Here is a 12,568-nt window from a genome sequence, read left to right as displayed (position 1 = left end):
TAATATCGCTAATGTATATCATATTATCTGCTGTGCTGTAACAGACACACAGCCATTAGTAGTAGCTTCAAATATATATTAATTAATCACTTTTAGGCCATCACTATACATATTTATGTATTTTACAAAGCCACGCATCCACAAATGCGGCAATATTCTTCTTCTTTTTTTTAAACGGGCATAGAGGTATAATGATCCAATAGTATATGCAACGGTTCAGACCACTGGGTAGGATACGTAGGGGGGACATCAAGATAAAACCTATAAAAAGTGTTTTAAGTGTGAGTTATTAAAAAAGCAGAGTCGGCTTCAATTAATTATATATCTGTAATTACATTATTTATTTAAAAATATTTTCTATTGGGGGGGACCACTACAGGGTTTTCAGACGTTGAAGGGGACTTTTCCCCCAAGGGATCCTTGCCCATGCGTACACCATACAACCAAACACGTGTGTGTAGATTGATCCCAGACATGTTTTGCTGGCTTCAGTTTGGGCACCTACTGTTGCTGCTCAATTGTGACGTTTCTCAGAGGCATTCCGCTGTGATTTATAAAGCGTTGCCCAATCGACCGAAGAACGTGACCCATCCTGATGTGTCCACACTCTGGCGGTTCTAAGCTCCGAGGGAAGTCGTCCAACTCATTGCCAAAGCTATTTCACAGTAAAACAACATTACAAAATAATACTTCAAAGACACTATCAATTTGGATTTTCGGGATATTTATTATCTTCATCGTTTGCATCTGGATCATGTAATTCCCCACCCCTGAGGAGGGAGATACATAAACCTGTCCATGTTACTGGATGGTTCCAATTATTTTGCCTTCCAAGAACATTTTCATCAATTAAACATGGAGCACAGTGGGACCTTTAATGAAATGAAAGTCTGAACAATGGTGTATAACTGTGTGTGTGTGTGCGCGCGTGTGTGTGTGTGTGTGTGTGTGTGTGTGTGTGTGTGTGTGTGTGTGTGTGTGTGTGTGTGTGTGTGTGTGTGTGTGTGTGTGTGTGTGTGTGTGTGTGTGTGTGTGTGTGCATGTGTGCGCATGCATGCATGTGTGTGTGCAATGCGTGTACGTGTTTAAGTGGTGGACTCTGCTTATGAGAAAGCTTTGACATTTTCCATAGTAAACACATTCACCATCTCACACAGACTTCCAGGGCTTGGAGAGACACTGAGGGGGTACTGTCCCAGCGGTCAGGGGGACGGGCGGGGCGGGACATGAGTACTCTGTTTGGAACAGTGAGGCGGTTGAACGTGTTTGACCGTCAATATTACTTTTCATTTTTCATTTGGTTCAGAGACGAAGGGTCATATTTTTTTAATAAATATAAACGGGTGAATTTAAGGCAATCAAAGTAAACATGTTTATCCGTGCATTTATATAATTCAACAAGGACTTGAAAATTGCCTTTCCTGAAACCAAACCAATTAGTAGCAGGAAACATTAACAATAAGGGTACGAAGTAGGACTGCTCGATTATGGCAAAAATCATAACGATTATTATGGTCAATATTGAAATCACGATTATTCAAAAGATTATTTTTGAGTTTGAAAACATGATGTATTTATGCTGCATGTCTCTCCCCAAAAACACTTTGTAACAGAGATTTCGCCTTAAAAAATACACAAAATGGTCAAAAAGAAAATGTTCCAGCTGAAAATTTGATTATATTAGTTTTGTGCCCTAGTACTAAGATATTAATGTATACATTATTTATAAGCATAACCCACTAACCCAAACCCTTACCCTAACCCCTATGCTAATGCTATATAATAATGCTTATCGCTGCATTAACAAATGTTAATCAATGATTAATTAATGTGCCTTTACTGTAAAGGGTCACAAGTAGAAAACACCAGGAGAGAACGATGGGAAGTCACCCCTTTCTTACTCCAACTCTATTTCCATCTCTCCACCTGTCGAACACTATTTCATAGAAACAATCTCAGACTAGGCGAAATATCAAAGGCTTCGGAAATCAATGGAATTCCCCGGGTAAACAGCTTCACAATCCAAAAGAGCCACCATAATTGATTTTCCTGCTAAATTATCTTGCCCGTGAAACGATAAACAATGCAACAAGGCAGACAGATAATTGTGTGGCAATCTGTATTTTCATAGCAGAGGCGCCGCTGCGACTCAGGCGTTTTTTTTTTTTTGTCATCCCGGGCCTGGTAATGAATGTGAACGCCGACTCCTTTGTGGCCCCAGCTAATCATCCTCTAATCCTGGTGCTGCTGTGGTGAGGAGCTGCAAACCTCCCTCTGACTATCATTTTCTCATCAGCGCGTGTTTCTCCTCATATCTCTCTCTCTCTCTCTCTCTCTCTCTCTCTCTCTCTCTCTCTCTCTCTCTCTCTCTCTCTCTCTCCCCCCCCCTCTCTCTCTCTCTCTCTCTCTCTCTCTCTCTCTCTCTCTCTCTCTCTCTCTCTCTGTGTATGTCTGTCACAGTCTCTTTATGTCTCTGTCATACAGGGAGAATCTGGCAGGAGGGAGGTATCTCTCCATGATTGGGGTATTGTAACTGGCTTACCGACAGGGGCCGTCGCCGTGTTTGCATAGATTCCCTGTTCGCCTCTCTGCTAGCTAATGCAACACCTTTGTTGTCTTAATTGCTTGCTGTCGTGCCCACAGGCTTAAAAGGAATGAATTACCCCGGGGCCGCGCAGTGCTAAAACTACAACAAAACTTTCTCTCTTCCTCTTGTCTGGATGAGAAGAACGCTGCCTTGGGTAAATGCGTACATGCAGGTTAGATGTGCTGATCTCGTCCTCTACGGGCCACTGCTTTGATATAGAGCGAGATTTGCCTCATAATAATTTTTACTGCTTAAAGGAGTCAACTTGTGTCTTATTAAAGTTGATTAGTGTCCTAAAGAAAATAAAAATCGTTTTTCGTATATGCATACACATTTGTTTTAGTAAAGAAGACAAACAACTTCTTGGGAACTGTTGAATGTGCATTTGTGGATCAGGGGCCTCATTTGATGTCATTGATGTAGTTTGATGTCTTCTCTTATTTGATTGTATTGAACTACTATATCTACAAAGAAAAACTATTTATACTTGTTTTATGTATACGTGGAAAATGCACATCCTGGATTCATAAACATGAATGTTTATGCAATTGTAGAAATATATGATATGATAGCACAATAATTCAAATGTAGATTAACAATTCACAAGTTAACTTTCACAACACATAGATCGACGCATATTGGGATTAATAATTATGAGACAATTCTCTCTTCATACATTGAAGCAATTTTTGCAAATTAATTCAGGTAAAAACGCTTGAGGGGGAATGTCTTTTTAATGTCTAATGGTTACTGGTGGGTTGCGTTAACCCTAATATTCTGGCCGAGATAAGATCGTGTCATATACCTCCCCGGTGTCAGGTTGAGCTCCTCAAACTCCAGATCCATATTAGTGGTGTGTCTGTGTGTGCGTTTGAAGGGGGAAGGGGGATGTGTGTTTGTCTGTGTGTTTGGGATCTTTGTGTTTGTGTGTGAGATCCATATTAGGGGTGTTTGTGTGTGTTTAGTTTAGTGTACTTTAGTTTATTTCGAGCACATAGATTCACAACATTACATATATACATAAGTTAAACACAAAAAAAAAAAGACAAAGTTGTCATCTTCATTTCTGCATTGACATTGCTTATCAATAGTACTGATCGAAAGGTGAAGGTTGAAGCACTTGGATATGCACCTACCCTTTTTATGCTATGTTCTATTTCTTCGTTTTTTCGTAGGTCCCTCAGGATCTTTATTTATTTTTTATAATTATTGTAATTATTATTGTCATAATGAATTCCTGTATATTTTATACATATTAACTGCGAAGTCATGACACTAAACAAAATAAATCCACCTTCATATTCACAGTGCCATACATGCCTCACTTTTATACTTGTTAAGTATCTCAGTATTTTTTAAGTCTTGTTCTGTTTGAGTGTAGGGGAAGGAGGATGTGTGTGTCTGTATCTTTGGGATCTTTTTGTCTGCGTGTGAGATCCATATAAAGGCTGTGTGTGTGTGTGTGTGTGTGTGTGTGTGTGTGTGTGTGTGTGTGTGTGTGTGTGTGTGTGTGTGTGTGTGTGTGTGTGTGTAGGGGAGGATGTGTGTCTGTCTGTGTGTTTGTGATCTTTGTGATTTTCTGTGAGATCCTTATTAGGTGAGTGTCTCTGTTTTTTGTGTACTGGAAATGGGGATGGTTTTGTATGTGTGTGTATGGCTGTAGGAGAAGGGGGAAACATGTGTGTGTGTGTGTGTGTGTGTGTGTGTGTGTGTGTGTGTGTGTGTGTGTGTGTGTGTGTGTGTGTGTGTGTGTGTGTGTGTGTGTGTGTGTGAGTGTAGGGGCTCTTTGTGTTTGTGTGTGTGTGTGTGTGTGTGTGTGTGTGTGTGTGTGTGTGTGTGTGTGTGTGTGTGTGTGTGTGTGTGTGTAGGGGGTATTTTTGTGTATGTGTGTGTGTGCGCTTAGGGGGTCTTTATGTTGAAATGTGTGTGTGTGAGTGGGGGGGTGTCTGTGTGCTTTTGGGGTTTGTGTGTGTTTGCGTGTCAGGACAGGGCTCTGTAATGAGGGGAGACCAGCAGCGTCGTGCAGGCCAGAATCACAATCACCATACATTAAACATAGCATTGAGGAATTCATAATAACAGGTGGTGGAGGGGAGGCGGTGCAGACCATGGTGAACCTGAAGGGCCTCACCATGAAACCCTCATTAAGATCATTGTGGCCCGACCTGCCAATATGTACAGAAACAAGATGGCCGAATAATGTCGTTGAAATAAGGAAATCATAATATGTCCGAAGGTGTTTCGAATGGCTAATCAGATTAATGTACTATTTATTTGTAGACCACACCGCAGAGGTAAAAAAATATATTTTAGTGAGACTTTTCATGCTTTATACAAGGAACATACATGTGTCTGCTGTGATAACCACAACTACATTTGGAATCATCATAACTACATTGTGATCGCCATAACTACATTTCCAGAACATTCCATCCGATAGTAATTCAACTATTAGTAACCGAAGTGAAATGTTACATAGTATCCCAGAGTTGCCCAAAGTATACCGATGTATGGCGAGATGTAATGTGCATGTGGTGGCTTAAAGTAGATTATTAATTATTTAATTTGATTCAATTCACTCCTATATCAGCCAAATAACATTTTGGATGATATTTTGTTTGGTAATATGTAATGTTGGTGAATATAATCCCAGACTCAACTTTCAAGCAGCAAAGGAGCTGGAGGTGGAGGCTGTATGTTTGCTTTGCTAGCCATCCCTACGTGCTACCCTGCCAACACCATGCCACCTCATAGTCAACAAGATGGGGAATGAAATGAAATGTATTTCAATTTGTTGACGTAGACTTAAGACACAGTCATCTGATGCAACCAGCTAGAAGGTTAAATGTAACCAGGGGCGTAGCCACATGGGGGCCAGGGGGGGGGGGGGCCCTGGTCAGAGGTTGGCCACCCCGCTGGCCCCCCCGAGTCTGAAAAAAATAAAATGAAAAAATCCTGAACGGGAAAACGGTCTAAAGATAACTGAAATATATGCACTATTAGTTTGATCTAGCTTTGACTTATTATTCTTATTGAAAGTGTCATATTTCCCCCCGTTGACAATCAAGTGCCACCCCAAATATAAGACTGGCCCGAGCTGGCCACCACAGTAATAATGTCCTGGCTACGCCCCTGAATGTAACCCGTCGTCCGATTTCTTCTTCGCACCCCTATAACCTTAAATAGGCTACGTAGCAAAATACCTTTGATTAAAACACAAACCACAAATGATTGACAGCTCTGTAGATTAACATAACCAAGGTCTGTTCATTGCCATAATGTGAATTACTTCTTAAAGTTAGTTTTTATTAGGCTCAGGGAGGTGCTTTCAGTTTTTAATTGGTCCCGATTTTTTTTTTCATCATGGAAATGAGATCGGCCAACTTTATCGTGTTTGTTTAGCAGACTTGAGCGTAATTTAAATATTTAGAAGGAAATTTCATAAACCATTTATTGAATGTATTTTAAGTAATGTTGCATATTTACCAAGCTGAACATTGAGGGCTTTTTATAGTGCTGCTGTCAGACTGGTTTGCATGCCCTCTATTAACCCTCTTCATGCAAAATAATGTGATGGAGGATTTACAATTTAAAACATTATAAAGATTGAACCTATTGACTCCGAACATTGACATACACTCTGGATTTTACACAATGGATTACCAAAAGATGTACACAGGCAATTGTGTTGTTTGTGGTGCCGAATTTCACATTAACGTCACACAATTGTGTTGGTTTTGCTAAGCGACATGTTTCTCCAGTTCAGGTGACGCACAACCTAATCAGCATAACATTTAAATTATCGTTTACTGACACTGCCTCCGGTTACATCTGTGCTGTACTGGAGGGTACAAACCCAGTACACGCTTCCTTTATCTTTGTAATTAAACAACATCTTAAAATAACATGTTCTTCCCAACACAATTATTTTAATACACGTTCTCCATCTCTTTCCCCCGTCCCCAGGTTCTTTTAATCTCCCTTGGCAACTGTGTCAGATCATTATGATTGATTGGTGCAAAGCTACACGGTATTGGTGTCCTTGACGACAGCGCACATTGAGCAGTGGCAGTTTGCCTCCATCAGAAATCGGTGTCTTGGAAGCCGGACAGAAATCCAATGACAACAACCTGGCAGCGTGCGCCTGGTTGTTATTAAGGTCTGACATGATGTAGTGGATGCTGCTGATCACCAGCATAGATCTTATCTTTGAACAGCACTTCTAAATATCTTGGCTTTTTGGCTGCAATACAAAAGTGATTATAATTAATAGAAAGAAATGGAAAAAAACAAACAAATCATAATTTATCAGTGAATTAAACAACTGAGTTGTTTGATTTAGACTTGTTAATGAAAAAGAAAAATAAGAAAACAATGTTATCACAAAGCATACAAAATCCCTTTGAAAGTCATGGAAAAGGGCTGCAGTGATATCATTGTTGTTGGCTAGACCATACCGAAGCTGGATGGCTGTATCTGACCTTGGTCTTCCCACTGAGGTCACCTTTTAATTCAAATTTATAAACTGCCCTTCTGTGATTAAACCGAAGTTCACACCCATTGCAGCAAGTCATCTGCCACCATGTCTATTATAACATCTACTAAAAACTCATTTATTTAGCGTCACTGTATCGTGCTTATTTTAAGAAGCAGAAGTGGACTTTTGAAATTGTTTTAATCAAAAAAGTTTGTGCAAGTGATTAAGTCAAGTTAATTATTTGTTTCCATCACAGAAACCAATTTGTTTGCCACCTGCAGATATTTTGAATAAAAGTAAATAATATTAACATCAAAGATATGGTGAATCAACCATGGGTGATAGCCAATTAAGAAAAAAAAGATAATACATATTTTTTTGTTTTTCTTTGTGTGTGTGTGTGTGGGGGTGTGCGTGTGTGCTAATTAACTATTATACTATATTATTCTACTATTCTGTATATCCGTGTAGAGGATAGAGAGAGAGAGAGAGAAGGACCATTACAGATCACTGCATTGCTTTCGATGACTTCATCCCCAACAAAGTACAGTCATGAAAGGCTGCAGGTGTTCCCATTTTTATAATTCAGTGCCTGTTAATTGGATAAACTAATGAGTTGGCAGTGAAAATAAGAGCGCAGACGTCTGAGGGGAGTGTTCCTCTCCCAGGAAGAGACCAGCCTGAACTTGCGTAATGAACAGAAACGTAGCCAAACATTTCCCTCTCCATCAACCCATTTTGTTCTTCTTTGTTCTGCGTGGGCCACGTTATGGCTCCCGCTCTCAGTTCAAAGCAGAGCAGACAGCGATCACTGTGTTGTAAACATACCAAAGTGTGAACTGTTGTAAACATTTACGTCCTTACTCCTTTTTGACATCCACAGGTTCCTGTGAAACCTTGGGCTCTGCGACGCGATCATGGGCGACACCCAGCGTCTCTGAAAGCCACAGTTTCAACTCCCCCTCCCCCCTTTCCCCCCACCCCGTCCCCCAACCCAGTCGCCGGGCCTTTCACCCCCTTCCCTTCCCACCCCCAGACCCACGGAGCCCGCTGCCTTACCCCCGCAGCTCCTCAGCCCGCGTCGGCGCCTCACTCAGTCGGAAACGATGCCAGCCCGCTGCGGTCCCGGAGCTCCCCGCGCGGGGCGGACGTCCCTCTCCATGCTGGCGCTCTACCTGTCGTCCTCGGCTCTGATGCTGCTGACGGGCCGCCTGTGCCGAGCCTCGCCCTCCGGCCCCGAGTCGGACAGCTGCGCCACCCTGGTCCAGAGCCGCTTCTTCGGCTTCTTCCTGTCGTCCCAGGTGTTCCCCGCCGTGCCCTGTTCGTGGACCCTGCAGAACCCCGACCCGCGGCGCTACACCGTGTTCCTCAAGGTGACCAAGCCCACGGACGGCTGCGCCCCCTCCCAGCTCCGCACCTTCCAGTTCGAGTCCTTCCTGGAGACCACGCGCACCTACCTGGGCGTGGAGAGCTTCGACGAGGTGGTGAGGCTGTGCGACGCCGACGCGGCCCCCGTGGCGTTCCTGGAGGCGGGGAAACAGTTTCTGCAGATGAGGAAGGCGCCGTTGAGGGTGGGCGGGCGGGGCGTGGCCGTAAAGGGCGGGGCGCCATCGGACGCCGGGGAGTTCAAGACGGAGTACCTGGTGGTGGGCAAGCGGAACCCCAGCATGCCCGCCTGCCAGATGCTGTGCCAGTGGCTGAAGGACTGCCTGACGTCCAGCACCTCCAGCAGACCATGCGGCATCATGCAGACGCCCTGCCTCTGCTGGGGACCTCCGCTACAGCCGCTACAGCCGCTCCAGCCGGATAGCTGCGACCACAACGGCGTTTTCCAGGCGGACTGTATACCCGGGGCCAAGGAGAAGGATGTAGAGGTTCAAGGTGAGTGCTCTAAATGTTCAATCTAAATTGTGTTGAATTGGGTATTGGATCAATGTTTATCGGCCGATTGAAAGGGTTGATTGATGTGTCCCGCTGTCCTCTGGTGCATTGCGGTTATTTAAATGTTCCCTTGGTTTATTGTCATTTAAAATTCAAACGCTATTTTCCAATTAGACTTTAGTGAATGAGAATATAATAAATTAGATTGTTTGGATGTCGGCAGCTCGGGCACTGGGGTCACTGGGTTCTTGAAAGCGATGGAATTGAAGACAAAAAGAAGAAAATGGGAAGGAAGATGAAAGGCGGCAAAGCGCTGAGACAAATTGCGGTTTTAGATTTCATCTGATGGAAGGCGATTTCCTTGACCTTGCCGGATCAGCGCCACCACCCGGGCCTGGCTCGGGAGGCCTGAGGGAGGGACACCGAATCAGCCTGTCGGGAGGCTTGCGGAGGAAGGAGAGAAGAAGAGGAGCATCATAGGGGTTGATATGAGATCGCTTCAGGGACACTCAGAGCTGGGTGGGGGCGGTAATGTGGCAAGAGAGAGAGAGAGAGAGAGCAAGAGAGAGAGAGAGAGAGAGAGAGAGAGAGAGAGAGAGAGAGAGAGAGAGAGAGAGAGAGAGGGGAGGAAGATAAACAGGATTTAGCTGTAACTTCAACTCGCTATAGCCTGATTGATGCTGCCTGATTGGCTGCATCCCCCCTACACCCTGCCCCCTCTCACCATTCCCAAGACAGGATGTGGTCTGACATCTTACTCCCTGCATTGACCAGGGATATATGTCCTGATGGAGGGGGGGGGGGGGGGGGGGGGGGGGAGTGGTGCTTGGAGGGAGGGGGAGGAGGTGGCAGTGGGGCGTTTCCTAAGCACTCTCCCCACGGTCTCTCTATCTCCAGAACGATATTTTCCAGCGATTGCAGTTCTATAAAGAGGCGCCTGCAGCCTCCACACGGACAGCTGAGCTGCGATGGTTGCACTTGTTGGTGTCTCCCTTGTCTCTCCGCCACCCCCGCAGTCTCCACCGTGAGACCGTGTGCGCTGCGTCTTACATCCAAACACCACCTTGACACCCCACCCACCTCCTTCCCCACCTCTCCCTTGAGTTAGCATCTCCTTACATAATCCGGCTTGTGATGCTTTGCAGCCGTGCCTGCAGTAGGTGGTGTGGGGGCAATGTTTGCACCTTAACGTACCATAGCGGTAGAGAAAATGAAAAAAGTCGGGCAGTAGGGAAGGAAGGAAAGAAGGAAGGAAGGGAGGGTGGAAGGAGGGAAGTAAGGAAAGAAAGAAGGAGTGAAACAAGCTTGAGCGTCAGAATATTGTGAGCAACAAACAGAGCCTCGAAAAGCTAAACAGAGCGTCAGAGATCTTCCCTGAGCTCAACAGAGCTCGACCAAGTTTTACAGAGCTTCACGGAGCTCCACTTAGCTTCATGGAGCTGAACAGAACTCAAGAGAGCATCACAGAGCGTGACCCAGCTTCACAGAGCCCCACAAAGCGTGACCAAGCTTCACAGAGCTTCACAGAGCTCCACAGAGCTCCAGAGAGCTTCAGAGAGCCTCACACAGCTCTCCTAAGTTTCACAGAGCTCCACAGAGCTCCACAGAGCTCCAAAGAGCTTCACACAGCTCCACAGAGCTGCACAGATTCTCATAAGCCTCACAGAGCTTTACTACTGCTGATTAGGGATGGGCATTCTATTAAATTGTCTTAGTTGATAGCCAGGAGAATTAACGATACATTTTCAAATAATCATTAATATTTTTATATTAAAATTAACCATTAATATGCTATCTGAATGCAATGAAAATGTAACGCTAATTCTCCTGTGTCTACATGGGCCCCCCAGCTCAGAAAGACACACGGACGTACGCTTACCACTTTTGTAAATGCCATATAAACAATACATTCGGATTGCATGATAGGAATAGATCTATTCCGATTATAAATCTAATCGGATCAGAAGTAATAATAATAATAATAATACATTTAATTTAGAGGCGCCTTTCAAGACACCCAAGGTCACCTTACAGAGCATATAGTCATCAAGTGTCCATATAAACGCGGCTAATCGGAATACAATTCTCTGATTGGAATAGATTTCCATGCGGAATAGAAGAGCTGGTGAAGTCCACTATAATAGACATGCATACACTTATTCCGATTGATTTGGGGTGGGTACGGCTACTTTTTAACTTTGAGAGATGGCAGCAGCAGTTGCAGTAGTTCGCAATTGGTCCGTCTGTACTTTCATGTACACCGAACTGGACCGCTGTCAAGGAAAGTGAATTTTTTGCCTGATTCACGTCTTTCTTTCCACTCCGCAAGTAGTCCGGTATTTTATCAACCCCAGCGTGTCCGGTTGCTAAGCAACGTCAACGTCTTTTGCAGACTATTTCTCTGCTGAACAACACTACGAATGGTAATTGTAAGAAGACACACTGTGTGAAGATATTTTTCAGCATTACTTATCGATGAAAAATGTACGTCATTGACGAAATTCTTAATGATCAATTAGTCGATCGTCGATTTATCATGACCATCCCTACGCTGATGTTGCTGATGCTGCTGATGATGCACTGCTGAGTAATTGGCGGCTAATGAAACCTTAAATGAATATGCAGCTGATTGTAGAACTAGCAGAACAGAATGAACAAGAGGGTTTGGGTGCGTATTTGTGTGTACAAGGTTTGTGCGTGAATATGTGTGGAGAGCTAAGGGGGGCTGTTACTGGGAGCTGAATGTAAGGAGCTGAGAGGAAGTGACCGGATGGGAGTGGAGGAATGGAGGACAGATGAGGTCGACCCGGCAGATTGCGATGAGGGCAAAAGAGAAACGGTGCTGCAGATGCTGAAGGAGCCCAGACTGGATGAGCGCAACGGACTGGAAAAGAGCTACATGTCATCCAAGCCACAGCTGTATGAAGGACGTCAAGACCACCACTCCAGTCACATGCAACCCCCCCCACCACCCACCAACCCACCCCATCATATCTCAGCTTCGCAAGACCCAGCCACAGGTGTAGCTCTGCAGCATCAGACAGGAGACGGGAGGAGGGTCCTGGCTGTGTGTCTGGTTCAATCAGCCCATCAGTGGCCAGCAAGACCACGGGCCATATAGCAGGCGTTCAGAGCAATCACTGGAGCAGATTTATGTGTGTGTGTGGTTATGTGAGTCATTGAGCGCGTGTGTGCGTGCATGTGTGTATGTGCGTGTATACTCTCTGATCCGCCACATGGAGGGAGAAGATTCATTCCTCACTCCACAGTGGACAGCGGGGGAGGCAGTGACTGATTAAAGGATGGATCAGGGAGATAAGGGGGAGAAAGAGAGACAGACAGACAGCGAGAGGGAGAGTGAGAGGGAAAGAGAGAAAAAAGCACGGGGTTGAACATATCGGTGAATTGATGAGAAAAAACATCAGGCGCAATAACAGCAAGGGAGAAACAATAACAAAATGTTGAATGACTGAAAGGGAAGGAGAAGAGAGAGATAAAGCAGGGAGAGGGAAGGGGAGCGTGTTCAGCATAGGTCAAGATGCATGCTGCTCAGTTTATGTGGCGCCTGACCTTTGTTTTAACACCACATACTCTTAGACTTCAGCACACACTGGTCTTATCTG

General features: G+C 44.5%; 1 protein-coding gene and 1 long non-coding RNA gene across 2 annotated transcripts in view; both read left to right on the top strand.

Annotated features, from left to right (window-relative positions):
• The window catches only part of LOC132467918 (uncharacterized), a 185,981-nt gene that overhangs the window by 21,805 nt on the left and 151,608 nt on the right, over positions 1-12,568 (top strand). The gene's annotated exons all lie outside the window — the stretch shown is intronic.
• The window catches only part of adgrb1a (adhesion G protein-coupled receptor B1a), a 78,667-nt gene that overhangs the window by 14,856 nt on the left and 51,243 nt on the right, over positions 1-12,568 (top strand). The window contains exon 2 of the mRNA XM_060065252.1: positions 7,948-8,945. Coding sequence (XP_059921235.1) covers positions 8,171-8,945 — 775 coding nt within the window. The 5' untranslated portion in view covers positions 7,948-8,170. The remainder of the gene's footprint in view (positions 1-7,947; positions 8,946-12,568) is intronic.

Source organism: Gadus macrocephalus, chromosome 11, assembly GCF_031168955.1.
Source record: "Gadus macrocephalus chromosome 11, ASM3116895v1".
Lineage (NCBI taxonomy): Eukaryota > Metazoa > Chordata > Actinopteri > Gadiformes > Gadidae > Gadus > Gadus macrocephalus.
Note: the sequence above shows the minus strand (reverse complement) of the source record. Positions and strands in the feature narration are given on the sequence as shown.